We start from the raw sequence: 19491 nt of genomic DNA, 5'->3' as shown, positions 1-19491 counted from the left end.
AGGTCTGGTGATTGGAGGCCAAGTCATCTGAATGCGGCACTCCATCACTCTCCTTCTTGGTCAAATAGCCCATACACAGCCTGGAGATGTGTTGGGTCATTGTCCTGTTTAAAAACAAAATAATAGTCTCACTAAGAGCAAACCAGATGGGATGGCGTATGGCTGCAGAATGTTGTGGTAGCCATGCTGGTTAAGTGTGCATTGAATTCTAAATAAAATACTGACAGTGTCACTAGTAAAGCACCCCCACACCACCTCCGACATGCTTCACGGTGGGAACCACACATGCAGAGATCATCAGTTCACCTACTCTGCGTCAGACCAAAGGACAGGATTTCCACCGGTCTGATGTCCAGTGCTTGTGTTTCTTGGACGAAGCAAGTGTCTTCTTAATTGGTGTCCTTTAGTAGTGGTTCCTTTGCAGAAATTCAACCATGAAGGCCTGATTCACGCAGTTTCCTCTGAACAGTTGGTGTTGAGATGTGTCTGTTACTTGAACTCTGAAGCATGTATTTGGGTTGCAATCTAAGGTGCAGTTAACTCTAATAAATATCCTCTGCAGCAGAGGTAACTCTGGGTCTTCCTTTCCTGTGGCGGTCCTCATGAGAGCCAGTTTCATAGCGACTAAACTTGAAGAAACTTCTTGAAATGTTCCGGATTGACTGACCTTCATGTCTTAAAGTAATGATGGACTGTCGTTTCTCATTGCTTATTTGAGCTGTTCTTGCCATAATTTGGACTTGATATTTTACCAAATAGGGCTATCTTCTGTATACCACCTCTACCTTGTCACAACACAACTGATTGGCTTAAGGAAAGAAATTCCACAAATTAACTTAACAAGGCATACCTGTTAATTGAAAAGCATTCCAGGTGACTACCTCATGAAGCTGTTTGAGAGAATTCCAAGAGTGTGCAAAGCTGGCTACTTTAAGAATTTCAAATAAAATGTATTTTGATTTGTTTAACACTTTTTGGATTACTACATGATTCCATAGGTGTTATTTCATAGTTTTGATGTCTTCACTATTATTCTATAATGTAGAAAATAGTAAAATAAAAACCCTTGAATGAGTAGGTGTGTCCAAACATTTTGACTGGCACTGTAAGTATTGCTCCGTTCACCTTTGCCTCGACCTGACTAGTCTCCCAGTCCCTGCATCACGCTCCCATAACCCACAGCATGATGCTACCACCACCATGCTTCACCGTAGGGAGGGTGACAGGTTTCTTCCAGGTGTGACGTTTGGCATTCAGGCCAAAGAGTTCAATCTTGGTTTCATCAGACCAGAGAATCTTGTTTCTCATGGTCTGAGAGTCCTTCAGGTGCCTTTTGGCAAACTCCAAGCAGGCTGGCATGTGCGTTTTACTGAGGAGTGGCTTACATCTGGCCACTGTACCATGAAAGGTGGAGTGCTGCAGAAATGTTGTCCTTATGGAAAGTTCTCCTATCTCCACAGAGGAACTCTAGAGCTCTGTCAGAGTGACCATTGGGTTCTTGGTCGCCTCCCTGACCAAGGCCCTTCTCCCCGGATTGTTCAGTTTGGCCAGGCGACCAGCTCTTGGTGGTTCCAAACTTCTTCCATTTAAGAATGATGGAACCACTGTGTTCTTGGGGTCCTTCAATTCTGCAGCAGAAATGTTGTGGTACCCGTCCCCAGATCTGTGCATCGATACAATCCTGTCTTGGAGCTCTACGGACAATTCCTTCGACCTCATGGCTTGGTATTTTCTCTGACATGCATTGTCAACTGTGGGACCTTATATAGACAGGTGTGTGCATTTCCATATCATCTCCAATCAATTGAATTTACCACAGGTGGACTCCAATCAAGTTGTAGAAACATCTCAAAGATGATGAATGAAAACAGAATGCACCTGAGCTCAATTTCGAGTCTCATAGCAAAGGGTCTGAATACTTATGTAAATAAGGTATTTCAGTTTTTATTTATTTTTTCTAAAAATCTGTCTTTGCTTTGTCATTATGGGGTAATGTGTGTAGATTGCTGACAATTCTTTTTTATTTAATACATTTTCGAATAAGGCTGTAACGTAACAAAATGTAGAAAAGTCAAGAATCTGAAATAAAAATAAAAACATTCAACATATTAATATTTCAAAACCTTTTTGATTTAGCTTATTTTTAGACATGGACTGTAACAATATACTCTTCAAACATGTCGCATTTCCAGAATAGGCTCTCTGGTAGTTTTGATACTATTTCCCTTTAAAACCAGACTATTTAATTAAACAGAAGTAAAATCTTGTTTGACTACAGACTAAATTGAACAGAGGGCCTTAAGTTTCAAGTTAAGGTCACATGCACAAGTACGGTGAAATGCCTTTCTGTGCAAGCTCTAACCCCAAAAATGCAGTAATCAATAACCAAACTAAAAACAACAAGGTAGAACAAAAACACACGAGATATAAAAAGAAGAACACAATAACATAAGTAAGCATACTATGTACAGGGTCAGTTCCAGCACCATATTTACAATGTGCAGGGATACTGGATCAATAGAGGTAGATATGCATAGGGGTAAGGTAACTAGGCATCAGGATATATGATAAACAGAGTAGCTGAAGCACATATGATGATTGTATGTGTGTGTGTGTGTGTGTGTGTATATAGAATTAATATAAAATGTACGTTAATATTATGCGTCTGTGAGCAAATCGTGGAATGAATGTTTGTATGTGTGTTGGAGTATCAGTGTGCATAGTGTGTAGAGCCCTGTGAGTATACAGAAATATGAATAAAATACAAAGGTCAACTCTGATAGTCCGTGTAGCCATTTAGTTAGCTATTTAGTTAGCTATTTAGCAGTCTTATGGCATGGGGATAGAAGCTGTTCAGGAGCCTGTTGGTGTCTTACTTGATGCACCGGTAACCGCTTAACGTGCGGAAGCAGAGAGCACAGTCTATGGCTTGGGTGGTTGGAGTCTAACTATTTTCCGGGCCTGCATTTAACACTGCCTGACACAGAGGTTCTGGATGGCAGGGAGCTCGGCCTCAGTGATGTACTGGGATGTCTGCACCACCCTCTGTAGTGCCATTCGATCAAGGGCGGTGCGATTGCAATACCAAGCAGCGATGCAGCCAGTCAAGATGCTCTCAACGGTACAGCTGTCGCGCCTTCACGACTGTGTCCGTGTGTGTGGAACATTTTAAATTCTTTGTGATTTGACTTTCTTGCACGCTCTAACCCCAACAATGCAGTAATCAATAACAATGTAATACTAAAAATAACAAGGTAGAACAAAAACACACAATATAAAAACAGGAACAAAGCCAAGGAACTTGAAGCTCTCAACCCGCTCCACTGCAGCCCATCAAAGTGGATTGGGGTGTGCTCGCCCCCGTTTCCTGTAGTCCAAAATCAGTTCCTTGGTCTTAGTTACATTGAGGTTGTTGTTCCAGCCCCACAATGCCAGGTCACTGACCTCCACCCTGTAGGCTGTCTCATCGTCACAGGTGATCAGGCCAACCACCATTGTGTCGTCAGCAAACTTGATGATGGTGTTGGGGTCGTGCATGGCCACACAGTCGTTGGTGAACAGGAGGTGACTAAGCACACACCCCTGTGTGGCCCCCGTGTTAGGGGTCAACGTGGCGGAGGTGATGTTGCCTACCCTCACCACCTGGGGTTGGTCCGTAAGGAAGTCCAGGATCTAGTTGCAGAGGGAGGTGTTTAGTCCCAGGGTCCAAAGCTTGGTGATGCGCTTGGAGAGGACAATGGTGTAGAACGCTGAGCTGTCTGTACTCAATGAACAAATATACTCACATAGGTATTCCTCTTATCTAGGTATGGGAGGGCAGTGTGGAGTGCAATTGAGATGGTGTCCTCTATGGTTCTGTTGGGGGGAATGTAAATTGAGGTGTCTGGGATGTTAGAGTTGCTTGGTTCCATAACCAGCCTCTCAAAGCACTTCATGATTACAGATGTGAGTGCTACGGGGCGGTAGTCATTGAAGCCTTATAATGATTGGGAACAGGAATGACGGTGGCCATCTTAAACTACAGTGGGGCAAAAAAGTATTTAGTCAGCCACCAATTGTGCAAGTTCTCCCACTTAAAAAGATGAGAGGCCTGTAAATTTCATCATAGGTACACTTCAACTATGACAGCAAAATGAGGGGATTTTTTTTTTTAAATCACATTGTAGGATTTTTAATGAATTTATTTGCAAATTATGGTGGAAAATAAGAATTTGGTCACCTACAAACAAGCAAGATTTCTGGCTCTCACAGACCTGTAGCTTCTTATTTAAGAGGCTCCTCTGTCCTCCACTCGTTACCTGTATTAATGGCACCTGTTTGAACTTGTTATCAGTATAAAAGACACCTGTCCACAAACTCAAACAGTCACACTCCAAACTCCACTCTGGCCAAGACCAAAGAGCTGTCAAAGGACACCAGAAACAAAATTGTAGACCTGCACCAGGCTGGGAAGACTGAATCTGCAATAGGTACGCAACTTGGTTTGAAGAAATCAACTGTGGGAGCAATTATTAGGAAATGGAAGACATACAAGACCACTGATAATCTCCCTCGATCTGGGGCTGTAAGATCTCACCCCGTGGGGTCAAAATGATCACTGCTTAAGCCAGTACATGTCCAGGCCCGTCTGAAGTTTGCTAGAGAGCATTTGGATGATCCAGAAGAAGATTGGGAGAATGTCATATGGTCAGATGAAACCAAAATATAACTTTTTGGTGAAAACGCAACTCGTCGTGTTTGGAGGACAAAGAATGCTAAGTTGCATCCAAAGAACACCATACCTACTGTGAAGCATGGGGGTGGAAACATCATGCTTTGGGGCTGTTTTTCTGCAAAGGGACCAGGACGACTGATCCGTGTAAAGGAAAGAATGAATGGGGCTATGTATCGTGAGATACAGATTTTGAGTGAAAACCTCCTTCCATCAGCAAGGGCATTGAAGATGAAATGTGGGTGTGTCTTTCAGCATGACAATGATCCCAAACACACCGCCCGGGCAACGAAGGTGTGGCTTCATTAGAAGCATTTCAAGGTCCTGGAGTGGCCTAGCCAGTCTCCAGATCTCAACCCCATAGAACATATTTGGAGGGAGTTGAAAGTCCATGTTGCCCAGCAACAGCCCCAAAACATCACTGCTCTAGAGGAGATCTGCATGGAGGAATGGGCCAAAATACCAGCAACAGTGTGTGAAAACCTTGTAAAGACTTACAGAAAACGTTTGACCTCTGCCATTGCCAACAAAGGGTATATAACAAAGTATTGAGATAAACTTTTGTTATTGACTAAATACTTTTTTGCCCCACTATATGTGGGGATTACAGACTGGGACAAGGAGAGGTTGATTGTCACTGGGTCTGTTGTCTCCGGCTAATTTCATATACACTTGTCACGTAGCAATATAAAAACTAGGCATATGCATTTTATGATTCCCTTTCCCTGTGCAGTGCTTCCCAATGTGCAGTGGTTTCCACTAAAGCTCTATTAGTTCCACCTCAGTGCAGACCTGAGGGCAGATCGTGTGGAGAGCTGCTCACCACACACTGCAACGGTCTGCCCCTGGAGACGCCTGTGGCAACAGCTTGACTGCTCAACTCAGTCTTGCCTGAGCAGCAGTGGCCTTACATACACCGGAGTCCAGACACGTGTCCAATGGTAGCCAGGCATCATGCGTTAAGGACAACATAGTGAACCTTGCAAATGGACACCGGGACCCCAAAACAAATCAATGAAATACATTTGTGTCATATGATTTCTGAATCTAGCACTGCATTCAGTGATAAAGAGTATTCATCCTCAGTATTCAGGACACAAGAGTGGGTGTGAATATAGGCTACTCCCAGTGCCACTAAAACAACTTCACTAGTACTGAGTGATTTCAGTTTTTAAATAACTAATTGACCACATCGGTTCAATTAGTATATTTCAATTCCATTTAGTTCGCCCGTTTTTCTGTCCTTCAACATGCCATTTCTTTGTGCCATTTCTCTAGAGAGATCTCTTCTGGGACATGTTGTCCAACTCATAATAGTTAAGTGCAGAAAACGTGATAATTAACTACAATGACCAGAATCCATTGTGCCTACAGCCTGTTCTCATTGGTTCTTGCCGGGCAAGCCTGTAGGGCCGGCAGACACGGAGAGGAAGGGCGATAGAGACATGAAAAGGTATTTTTATTTAACTAGGCAAGTCCATTAAGAACAATCTTATTTACAAAGATGGCCTACCAAGGGGCAAAAGGGTCTCAGGGGCTGGGATTCAAAATAGGTGTGTTGGGTCAATGTCCTGTTGAAAAACCAATGATAGTCCCACTAAGTGCAACCCAGATGGGATGATGTATCCCTGCAGAATGCTGTGGTAGCCATGCTGGTTAAGTGTGCCTTGAATTCTAAATAAAATCACAGATAGTGTCACCAACAAAGCACCCCCCAAACCATCAAACCTCCACGCTTCACGGTGGGAACCACACATGCAGAGGTCATCCATTCACCTACTCTAAGTCTCAAAGACACGCCGGTTTGAACCAAAAATCACACATTTGGACTCAGACCAAAGGACAGATTTCTACCGGTCTAATTATATCCATTGCTTGTGTTTCTAGGCCCAAGAGTTCAAGTAACAGACACATCTAAACATCAACTTTTCAGAGGAGACTGCGTGAATCAGGCCATCATGGATGAATTGCTGCAAAGAAACCACTACTAAAGGACACCAAAAAGAAGAACAGTCTTCTTCAGTCATGACGGCCTGATTCACGCAGTCTCCTCTGAACAGTTGATGTTTAGATCTGTCTGTTACTTGAACTCTGTGAAGCATTTATTTGGGCTGCAATCTGAGGTGCAGTTAACTCTAATGAACTTATCCCCTGCAGCAGAGGTAACTCTGGGTCTTCCTTTCCTGTAGTGGTCCGCATGAGAGGAATTTTCATCATAGCGCTTGATGGTTTTTGCGACTGCACTTGAATAAACTTTCAAAGTTCTTAACATTTTCCAGATTGACTGACCTTCATGTCTTCAAGTAATGATGGACCGTCATTTCTCTTTGATTATTTGAGCTGTTCTTGCCATAAAATGGACTTGGTCTTTTACAAAATAGGGCTATCTTCTATATAACACTCCTACCATGTCACAACACAACTGATTATCTCAAACGCATTAAGGAGGAAAGAAATTACACAAATGAACTTTTAACAAGGCATACCTGTTAATTGAAATTGCATTCCAGGTGACAACCTCATCAAGCTGGTTTAGAGAATGCCAAGAGCGTGCAAAGCTGTAACCAAGGCAAAGGGTGGCTACTTTGAAGAATCTAAAATATAAAACATATTTTAACACTTTTTTGGTTACTACATGATTCCATATGTGTTATTTCATATGTTGATGTCTTTACTATTATTCTACAATGTAGAAAATTGTAAACATAAAGAAAAACCCTGGAATGAGTAGGTGTCCAAACTTTTCACTGGTACTGTGTGTGTGTGTGTGTGTGTGTGTGTGGCTAAATATTTTATTTAGGTAATATGAATAAATTATGGTTAGAGCCTAATAAGTGATAGTAATGGGCAGTCACTACAATCAAATGTTTCATTCTGTGTTGTTACTGCATTGAACCTACATAATGTATGTATATAATCTTTGAAAATATAAACCAACCTGAAACCAAACCAACCTCCAAAAGCACAAATGCACTAAAGTGTACACTATTATTTCAGTCAAGACTTTAAAACGATATATCTTCAACAACAAAAAAGGCTTATACACCTAGCCTAAAAATTGACTTGCTCAGTGAATTAAGCGGTGTAGACAGGTTGAAGAAAAACAAAAAAGCCATCGTTTGGAGCTCGTATCTAGGCTACTGCCAGCATTGCTGACGGCACGGCACACCCAGTGATCAAATAATAGAGGCTATTACAAAGAGTGGTAAGAAACACTTCAATAGACCAAGTCATTAAACAGCAAGCAGGGCACAAAAACAATGGCGAACGTGCATAAAGATGGCACAATTCAGATATGACGTCATTGTTTTAACACTGTATACAAAGTTTTTATACTTTGGCGCGCGATATGGTTCAATGTGCCAATAAATCAGTACAATCTACTTTAAGTTTTTCACATTTCTGGTGTCTTGAAGCTAAAATTGGGATAGTGTATACTTTGCTAATGAGCATACAAGAAAATAGTAAATGGAGAGCAATGTACAATACGGTGAACTTAGCAAAACAAGGAATTAGCACCTCCGCTATTGAGCAGTGCTCAAGTCGAGAAAAATGTGTAGTCTACATCATGTGCGACAGAATTAATCCATCTAGGCCTAGACATTGAACAATAAATGAGGCTGTGTGTGTGTTCTGACTGCTCTCCTTGCCGGAAGCTGGCTGTTGCCGCTCAATAGGATGTTAACAGCTGGCTACTGTGGATGACAGGCTATTTCCCGCTGTTCTGCAAGCTATGACGGGTCACTTTTCTCTCAGGTCAACATGCACACCGACTATTAAACCAAAAGATAAACTAAATGGCTGAGGCATCGGTCTCCAACATTGTGTGAGGGCTGAACCATTTGCCTTCCTGTAATAGATACATTCAGACAACAGCCTACATAGCCCGTTTTAGAGTCAGGGTTCTCCTCACTACTTCCTATTACATTTCAAAACTAATTGAACTGAAACACCGTACTACTGGGAGTTAACTCTTTTGACAATAAGGCATGATTGCTATGCATCCATTTGCAACAGCCAGTCCAGCTAGCTTGAGAAGAAAAGTAACATAAGCAAGAGGGTACAGTAAACTCGCCTGTTTACTCGGTCTCTGTGTGAGGGTGGAAATCACCTCACCGAGAGGGAGGTTTCTCTACAATGGTTGTAAACAAAGGAGAGGCCAGAACAGCCATGACTGAGGCAGTGTTCTCACCATGTTAGTGGGTCTCAGCCTCTCCACATTTAAATAAACCCCGAAACAACCACAGAAGTAGGTCACGCATAAAAACGTATCTGGTCTCTCAACCAAGAAAAACTGCAGAGAACTAGTGGGAGAACAACTGAAGATGAAGGTTAATTTTAGAGATGGAGCCACAACAAAAAGACATTGCATCTATAGCTCTCTCCCCGTGGGAGGAAGTGTCTGCTTAAAATACACCTACTGCTAGTATTAAGCAACATCACTTCAAGAGAGAGCACATACAATGAAATGTAGGGCCTCAGACTGTGTTCAATACGGCTCTGTCGACTCTGGAAAGATTTTGTCTGCAAAACATAAACATACTTAAAGTAACTGAGTGAAAATATCACATATGCTGTGAACTCACACCCAAATAATGTTGCTGACTTATTTGTGGCCAAAGCATAAATTGGGTGGGGGAAACACTTTAAAAAAAACACTTCATACGTGTATCTCAAACAGACGGTTTTAAAAATGCTTGCCATTTCCTCATTAAGTATGATATGAGCTGGCCAATCAGCGTTCTACTCGCATGCATATTTTTAAATAGCCAGCATACACTCACACCATTATGTTGTTGGTGTAAGCCTAACACCATTACAAAACAGAAAACCTGCTTTTTAACATACTTAATTACCATTTTTTGGAAGGAAAACTATTTAACTCATACTGTAAGTAATTATAGGACATATTTAATAGAAATCTGGAAACGATGAACCATTACTTTAAAATAAAACACAGTAAAGTGTATGTATGACTGGGCGATTAAGCCAAAATATCACTACGATATTATTTTACATTTCAGACGGTCTGATTGTATTTTATGTCGATGTTTTTGAATAATAAAAGTTCTAAAATGTGCTTTATGAGTAGTGCATGACACTCGGGCGGCAACACACATTCTAAGTGATTTCAATGAGTCTTTCTCCATTATGATCGTTTTATACTGCTCAATTAAAACTTCAACCCCCCATTAATTTCTGCCTTTCCTGCACTCATTTGAGATCATTTCCACACTGCCATGTAGGGCTGCACGATATGGGCAAAAAAATGTAGGCCATATTTGAATACAGCGTTTGACATGACAATTAAAGAAATGAAAGGGAGGAGTTATTTTCAAACAAAGTGTTGGTCAGTGTTTCCTAGGGGACCCTATAATCTTTGAATAGATTAAACATTCTCTTAGTTACTTAATGTACCTAACATATTCATGCTTTGCCTATTCCTCTTTGATTTAGAAGGTACTGTTGCACAAGCAACATGATCATTTAGGCATATACCATCACTTGTATCTGGCTGTACAGCTAGCTACGTTTGCTCTGACTCAGTACATTTATTAGATAGCTAGCCAGCTATTTAGCATTAGCGGATAACATGAACTAGCGATTAGTATTAATGCGAACACGATTTAAAAGACAAACTAGATGTTTGCGGATGTAAGAAACAAACAGAGTAATTAACAGAGCGCTTGTGGATTTATATTAAGCAAAGTGGAAATAACATTGTTGTTGTCGTCAACATTGTTGCATGACCATGCAGACTAAACTATTGCGTCTCGTGGTCGAGCAACAACAAATGCGTTCAAAATGGTCAGATTTGCCAAAAGGAGGGCGGGAGAGGACCTTGTAGGCATCCCGGAAGTTGGAGTAGCAGTGGTTGAAGTGTTTTAGCACCGTAAGTACTACAGTGGATGTGTTGATAGAACTTTGGCAGCCTTTTTCTCAAATTTGCGTTGTTAAAATGCCCAGCTACAATAAATACGGCCTCAGGATGTGGTTTCCAGTTTGCATAAAGTCCAGTGAAGTTCTTTGAGGGCCATTGTGGTATTGGCTTTAGGGGGAGGGAGAATATACATAGCAGTGACTATAACCGAAGAGAATTCTCTAGTTAGCTAATTCGACCAGCATTTGATTGTGGGGTATTCTAGGTTGGGTAAAAAAAAAGGACTCGAGTTTCTTTATGTTATCACAACATGAGTCATTAATCATGAAACATACACCCTCGTCCTTCTTCTTCCCCGGAGAGATATTTATTCTTGTTTGCACGATGAACTGAGAACCCAGCTGGCTGGATGGACGCAGACAGTATATCCCGAGAGAGCCATGTGTCCGTGAAACAGAGTATGTTTCTCTGGAAAGAAATCCTTGGCCTGAGCTCGTCCACTTTATTATCAATAGACTGAACATTAGCGAGTAATATACTCGGAAGCGGTGGGTGGTGCACACCTCCTACGTCGGAAGACCACTCCAAGTACCTCTTCTCCGACGCCGGTGTTTTGGGTTGGCCTCTGAATCAGTTCAATTGCCCTGGGGGGTTCGAACAAAGGATCTGCTTCGGGAAAGTCATATTCCTGGTTGTAATGCTGGTAGTGCTGGTGAGGTACCGCCGCTCTGATACAGCCGGGAATAACTTTTGTGTATGTAATTGCACAAAACAATTTCTGTGCTAATAAAAGTATGAATAATACATAAAAAAGCAAAAGTCTCCTAAGAGCTAGAAGCACGGCAGCCCTATCCGTCAGCCCCATGGTCACCCAGGTTCAGTGTATAATAAAATCAGCCAAATTCTGCTTGAATGCAGAGGATGATGTCTTGTTTCTTTGTGTTTACATCTTGCTCCAGGATACTGGGATGATGTTGGTGTAAATGTGTCAACATATTTGAGGTGTTGGCGGCTGCATATGCTATTCTCGTTGAGCATGGTGACATACGGTTAACATTTTATCCACAACTCTCTGTTCATCGCCGCTGTAATCTACTGGAAAGTCAAAATGATGGAGGATACTCCAATTCTGGTTTATCAACATCATCACACAGAACTAGTTCCCAGCTGTGCCTCACAAAATGACGGTTTGAAATGCACCAATTAAGATTTAAAATGTATTACAATTATGCGTAGGCATAACCTATAGCCTAGTGTTTTTATTTTGTAAATATACATTTTTTTACGTATTCATTCGGGTTCACAGTGCGGACCAAACCGGTACGAATATGTTACACGGTCCTCCCTTCCACTGGCATACTGTTGTTTAGCTAATAACTGTTTTCTTTGTCTTTCTGTTGTCTGGTTGTCAAACCAAGAGTGTTAAAACAGTCCGAGTCTGGACAACGCCTCCCTCTCTGTCCATCTCTCCATCTGCCTCGCTTTCTCTCCAGTTAATGTCACCTCTCCCAGCTCTTACTGACACCTACTCATGATCCCCCTCTTGTTCCATTTACTGTAACCAGCATCCTCACCGACCAACACCACATGTCCATGAACGTTGAAAAGTAGTTAATTTAAAAAGTAGTAAATTTGGTCAGTCCACCCTGGCCTTGGATGTTAATGTCCAAAGATGGGATCAGATTTGGTCCGGTCCATCATAGATGTGTGTTTCACAAGTTTAGAGTATAGTACAATATACTGTATTGTACTCTACTATCCACCATACGCTACTGGACTGTACAAACCGCTACCCTACTCTGCTCTTCTTTGCTGTGCATTAGATTCATAATAATGCATTTCTGTGTAGTACAGATCAGGGACCCATGATATAATTCAGTTATCATAATTCCGTCCCCACTTCACTTGCTGTAGTTCAATAACCCAAATATTTGTTTTCCCAATCTCAAGGTGCCATGTCGTAGTTGACAAGCCATTCTTTCTACAGACTTCTTTGAATCTTAATTTGGAGCAGATACACGACGCACACAAATAATGTGGACACCCATTCAAATGAATGGATTCGGCTATTTCAGCCACACCCGTTGCTGACAGGTGTATAAAAATCAAGCACACAGCCACGCAATCTCCATAGGAAAACATTGGCAGTAGAATGGCCTTACGGAAGAGCTCAGTCACTTTCAACATGGCACAGCATACAATGACATTCTAGACAATTCTGTGCTTCCAACTTTGTGGCTACAGTTTGGGGAAGGACCTTTCGTACTTCAGCATGACAATGCTCCTGTGCACAAAGCGAGGTCGATAGAGAAATGATTTGTCAAGATTGGTTTGGAATTTGACTGGCCTGCACAGTTCCCTGACCTCAACCCCATTGAACACCTTTGGGGTTAATTGCAACGCTGACTGCGAGCCAGGCCTAATCCCCCAACATCAGTGCCCAACCTCATCAATGCTCGTCGCTGAATGGAAGCCTTCCCAGAAGAGTGGAGGGTGTTGTGGCAGCAAACAGGGGACCAACTCCATATTAATGCCCATGATTTGGGAATGAGATTTTTTTTCCAGACGAGCAGGTGTCCACATACTTTTGGTAAGTCGTGTATTTAACAGAGTTTTTGGAAAACGTGGCCACATAAAAATCTGTGGGAGATTTTACAGTAATTCTATTACCAAAGTATGCATCTGCACAGTTCTTTCACCAACTTAGTTTTTGTACATTTTTCAGCAGAAATTGTTAAAAGTAATCCTTGTGCATAGAGTTGTATGGTTTGTTAAACTTTGAAATCATGGTTTTTGTTTGGTATACATTTTAGAGAGGAAAAAAACTAGCAAAGCGTGATTCCGTTACTGTGAAATTTTCCAGTAGTACACACAGTAGCAAATACAATAGCATCTTGTAGGGTTGCCAGCAGATCCGACCCGCTTGTTTACAGCTGCACTGGGGTCGGACAGGCTTCTTGGGTAGATTACGACAACGCGGAGCCAGCGCAAGATATGGCTCGGAAAAAACATACATCAATCCAGGGATGAGACAATGCTAGCTAGCAGTAGCCACAGCAGCCATTATGGAATGTCGTTGAATAACAAAGAAACTGATTGGCCCACACTGCCATTCCTAAATGGCTACTGTGGCTTCTGCTACCTAGCATGAGGATGAATGGCCATTTCTCATTCCTGGACAAAGGTGTGTTTTCCAAACCATATCTTGGGACGCTTCCGGGAGGGGCGGGGGGAGCTCTAAGCACGTGGGTCGGATCTGCTGGCTTAGGGGTGGGACATACAGTGCATTCGGAAAGTATTCAGACCCCTTTGACTTTTTCCACATTGTTATGTTAGCCTTATTCTAAAGTTTTCCCTCATCAATCAACACACAATACCCCATAATGACAAAGCAAAAACAGGTTATTAGAAATGTTTGTAAAACAGAAATACCTTATTTACATAAGTATTCAGACCCTTTGCTATGAGACTCGAAATTGAGCTCAGGTGCATCCTGTTTCCATTGATCATCCTTGAGATGTTCCTACAACTTGACTGGATTCCACCTGTGGTAAATTCACTTGATTGGACATGATTAGGAAAGGCACACACCTGTCTATATAAGGTCCCACAGTTGACTTTGCACCTCAGAGCAAAAACCATAACATGAGGTCAAAGGAATTGTCCATGGGAATTGTCCAGGCACAGATCTGGGGAAGGGTACCAAAAAATGTCTGCAGCATTGAAGGTCCCCAAGAATACAGTGGCCTCCATCATTCTTAAACGGAAGAAGTTTGGAACCACCTATAGCTGACCGCCTGGACAAACTGAGCAATCAGGGGAGAAGGGCCTTGGTCAGGGAGGTGACCAAGAACCTGATGGTTACTCTGACAGAGCTCCAGAGTTCCTCTGTGGAGATGGGAGAACCTTCCAGATGGACAACCATCTCTGCAGCACTCCACCAATCAGAGTAGCCAGACTGAAGCATTAAAAGAAGGCACATAACAGCCCACTTGGAGTTTTCCAAAAGGCACCTAAAGAACTCTGACCATGAGAAACAAGATTCTCTGGTCTGATAAAACCAAGGTTGAACTCTTTGGCCTGAATGCCAAGCTTCACGCCTGGAGGAAACCTGGCACCATTCCTACTGTGAAGCATTGTGGTGGCAGCATCATGCTGTGGGGGGAGTTTTTCAGCAGCAGGGACTGGGAGACTAGTCAGGATAGAGGGAAAAATTAACAGAGCAAAGTACAGAGAGATCCTTGATGAAAACATGCTCCAAAGCTGGGGCCAATGATCACCTAACAGGACAACAACCCTAACCACACAGCCAAGACAATGTAGGAGTGACTTCGGGACAAGTCTCTGAATGCCCTTGAGTGACCTAGCCAAAGCCTGGACTTGAACCCGATCGAACAACTCTGGAAAAACCCGAAAATAGCTGTCCTATCAAACCTGACAGTGCTTGAGAGGATATGCAGAGAAGAATGGGAGAAACTCCCCAAATACAGGTGTGCCAAGATTATATCATCATACCCAAGACGACTCAAGGCTGTAATCACTGGCAAAGGTGCTTCAAAGTACTGAGTAAAGGGTCTGAATACTTGTGAATGATAATAAGGCTATAACGTAACAAATATGGGGAAAAGTCAAGGGGTCTGAATACTTTTCGAATACACTGTACTTGGACAACTCAGGTATGAGTAACAAACATACCAAATTCAAGGTTGCAAAAAAAGACAGGTTGGCTTGACTCCCGTCCATAGCAGTCTCAACTAGCTCTCCAGTGACAACTCACAAAATACATAGCTAGAACACATACATGGTACAAGTGGCAACAGATGGGGACACTTGACTGAAGAGGAAGAGACTCTCCAGTCAAAGGAGCTTTTCAGTGTTCCGTGATATAGAGAACTAGCCATGACTCATAATAGTTCGAGAACCCAAGCTAAGGGGGAAACTCAAACACAGTGAATTAAACAAAGTACTTGTCGTTCTCCTCGAATAGCTAGTGCCTGATTAGTAAAGTCAGTGCTGGTGGTGCATGAGGTACTGTAATATTACCAACCCAGATGAGTACATTACCATTATTGCCTATAAAAAAAAACATGGGGATGGAAACAAAACACTTAAGATTACTGTACTAACGTTAGCCTACTAATTTACAGTACCTAGCTAGACCCCACCACGTATCCTAGAATGAATGACGACTACTGTCACTGTGCATCTTAAAAGTAACATGGATTAGCAAACTAGGTTAGGATGTAGCTAAAGTATTTAGCTACTTAACGATAGTTTAGTACCGTTACGGTCAATACAACATTCTATTCGGGCTACAGCTGACTGTACTGTAGCTACCTACAGTAGCTAGTCATATTCCATAACGTTAAATTCGTCACCATCTTTTCAGGGAAAAAAGGCAGCTAACGAGAGTTAGCTAACTTGACTAATATAACCCGAATATAGCTAGCTATATTGCAACATTGTAGCTATCTAGAACACGTTATGAAAATCGCTAGCTAACGTGTCAGTTAGCTAGCTACCTAATGTTTTCCATTTCAATTACGTTAGCTAGCTAGCCTAGCATGTAGATAGAACATCTATCCAATTCTAGCGCACTCTAGCTAGAAATCAAATATTATCTGGCTCGCTAACTAACAACAACTCGCTAGGTAGTCAAATACTGATTGACTGTTTAGCAAATATTGACTATGTAGTAGATAGCCAGCTAGCTCCTGTTACGGCAAAAATGTGGAAGTTTGGTGTTAGAATCGGCCTTTGATCCACAGCTAGACCAAACCACACTGGCTGGCCGCATTTCTGGCTACAAGAGGCAGACAAACCCCAGACTAACAGCTAGCTAACGTTAGCTATTTATCTACCTAGTCCAGTCTAGACGAGCTTACCTTGCTTACTCTCTATTTTCCCCGACATTTCGAAGCAGAGACGGTAACGTTAAACAAATTAAAACCAGGGAGGTATGTTGTCCGTTTATTCTCTTTTAATCCCACATCCTTTAGCCAAAGCACTTTTTTTTAGCTCGGACCGTTCCGACGCAAATACAACAGCCAGCCAGACCCCGATGATGATGATGATGATGATAGGCAGACTAGCAGCAGACAACTCGGTTCTGTATCACAATCAACACCTCCCTCTTGCGGCTGGAATTAAGAAATGTGAGCGCACCGTACGGAAAGGTGTGCCCTCAGGTGATGGATTTAGCTAGACTAATCAGATTCAAGAGGGAGAGGGACAGACGTTATTGACTCTCTTTTTTTTTTTACTTATACATGGTTCAGTATAGGAAATAGGAGAGAAAATAAAAATAGTACATATTATGGTTTTAGTGGAGTATGCAGCTCATATTATTCCAAATGGAAATCAAAAACAGTAGCTAATTGCAGTGATATGTATTCATGGATGCCAAGGGATTCCAGGCCTCCCCCAAAAACAAATAATACATGTATAAAATAATTTATCTTTGGTCTCTGTGTTTTCATAAGTTTCCTTCAATTTGCATGAGGCTGAATGTATCTCACTGGAAAAAGCATCAAACCGAGCGAAACAACGCTCCTCTGTTTCTGTATGTGTAGGCCATCTATCTGATGCTGTCTGGTCATAAACAGTATGGTATTGTCGCCGCCAATAGCATTGAATGCAAGGGAAGCCAGCGAGCATTTGGCCTCCCTTGAGAAAAAAAGTATAAAGTAATAGCCAATCAGCATTGAGCTAAAATGATTCAGCTCAACTGTGTAAAGGAACGCCAGTTTGGATTAGGCTTCACTCCATCACATCACAAGAGGAATATGTCATTGACAGAAACGACTTGAATTGTTGCATCTTGTTGTGTTGTCCTACGGTGGCTAACTAGCTAGCTAAAATTGTCTGTTTCCTAAATTAGCCATGAATGGAGATAGGGATTTGGACTTGTGGTTTTACTTATCTCCGTACTGGCCAATGATTATAATGGCGATTCTGATCCAACCATAAATTCATATTTTGTGCTCCTGGATAGAGAGGATGTAGAAGTCTAATGTTAACTAGCTAACGTTGTCCATGAAATGAAGCAAGCGAGCATTTTAGCCAGGTAGCCTAGGACAACAAAAAATAAAAGTGTGTACTGTATGACAGTCATAGACCATTTAATCAACATAATATATGTCACTTCGCAGATGCTTTTATCCAAAGCAACTTACAGTCATATGGGCATACATTTTATGTATGGGTGGCTCCGGGAATCAAATCCGCTAACCTGGCATTCATTACAAACACCATGCTCTACCAACTGAGCTACACAGGATGGAAGAGAGGAGGATGGCATTGGCATTTCTCTACAAGGAAAGTCAGTCAACATGTTTTTTCTACTTGCACAACACACACACACACACACACACACACACACACACACACACACACACACACACACACACACACACACACACACACACACACACACACAAAAATCAGAACCATGGACAGCCGCATCATATTTAGCTTACGTTGATTGGACTAAATTGTTTTTGGTATCTTTTAGTTGTAACTGTATTAGACTAAGCATAGGTGATTTGATGCTGTTGAAATGTTGTAGTTGAAATTGTGTTGGAATATTGGATGCAGCTCCTGTTTTCTTTGCGACTTGCTGTAACTCTTTAGTAGTCTGAAAATGTCGGAACCAGTAACTTGCATGACTGTTGGTCATGTAACTGTTTGTTACATGCAATATGCTTCGTGGACTTCATCGGACAGACATTGCACTCCGGTTTTGTGATGAAACAAAGGTGTATATCGCGGTCGCAAGGCATATGAACTAACAGGTTATAGAGCAAACAAAGCAATTATCACAATAGTGATTTTACCCATGTACCGCTACTGGCTAAATGTTGCAGTGGACCCCTTGCCTCCTTAATGAAGTATGTAGTGAACATACACTGAGTTTACAAAACATGATCTTCCCATGACATATAGTAGATTGACCAGGTGAATCCCTTATTGAATCCCTTATTGATGTCACCTGTTATATCCACTTCAATCATTGTCGATGAAGGGTAGGAGACAGGATAAATAATTATTTTTAAGCCTTGAGACACGGATTATGAATGAGCAAGACAAACGGGCAAAAGGGGGTTAAACTCTAATGTTTTGTACACTCAGTGTAGAGCAGCAGAAGTATTCCGTTTGAGTTGTCAGGCAAGTCGACCCTAATCGATAAAATGATAAATTACAAAATATGAATTGATATTTAAGAGACAAGAGCAATTAGTTAAGACAGAATCTGGGTTATGTCCTGCTCTTCAATGATCATTTCAATTGATGATATTGTTGTGACCTTTGTACAACAGCTAGCAACCTTGTCCAATGGTTCAGACCTCTTGGTGTAATGGTTAAGGTGTTGGGCTGACAGCAGCAGTAACAAACTCAAGGCCGGAGCTATCCCTAAACTTGCTACATTGGTGTCTGAAGTGGCATGGCACCCTGGTGAGGCCATCGAGAGTGTGAGGGTCTCAAGAGTGTGGGATGCACTCTCCAAAGGAAGGGGGTAGAGCAGCGACCTTGGTACAACACCTAGCAACCTCATCAAGAGGTTATGACCTCTTGGGTTAACTGACAGTAAAACATTTACAACGGATTAAGATGAAGTCAACTGCGGCCAGAGTTGGATTAATAATACATTTGGATTAAGACAGTGATTAATACAACTGTAGCCAAAGTTGGATTAATAATACATTTGGATTAAGAAAGTATTGTATTTGCGCTCCTACTTGTGCTGCTGCTTTTTAGCAGCATTAAACTATGAGAAATGAACTCCATTGTAACCCCATTCTTTATCATCAAATTCCTACAGGCCCTACAGAAGAGGTGACTAATAAGTCTAGAAATCATGGTTACACAACTTTAGATTTGAGTATATGAAAAGGTAACA

The 19491-nt window shown here is 41.8% G+C and overlaps 1 protein-coding gene across 11 annotated transcripts in view; it reads right to left on the bottom strand.

Annotated features, from left to right (window-relative positions):
* The window catches only part of LOC110535740 (rap guanine nucleotide exchange factor 1), a 45220-nt gene extending 28416 nt beyond the window's left edge, over nt 1-16804 (bottom strand). For 5 of the 11 annotated variants that reach the window (XM_021620959.3, XM_021620960.3, XM_021620961.3 and 2 more), the window contains exon 1: nt 16478-16804. In XM_021620959.3, the coding sequence (XP_021476634.3) occupies nt 16478-16505 (28 nt within the window). In that variant the 5' untranslated portion in view covers nt 16506-16804. Of the gene's footprint in view, nt 1-7197; nt 7317-16477 lie in introns of those variants that run through there. The other 6 variants (XM_090190228.1, XM_090190230.1, XM_090190227.1 and 3 more) reach the window with 5 other exon arrangements.
* Between the last annotated feature and the right edge of the window lie 2687 nt (nt 16805-19491).

The sequence above is a fragment of the Oncorhynchus mykiss genome, chromosome 11 (assembly GCF_057628025.1).
Source record: "Oncorhynchus mykiss isolate SJ-2025 chromosome 11, ASM5762802v1, whole genome shotgun sequence".
Classification (NCBI taxonomy): Eukaryota; Metazoa; Chordata; class Actinopteri; order Salmoniformes; family Salmonidae; genus Oncorhynchus; species Oncorhynchus mykiss.
Note: the sequence above shows the minus strand (reverse complement) of the source record. Positions and strands in the feature narration are given on the sequence as shown.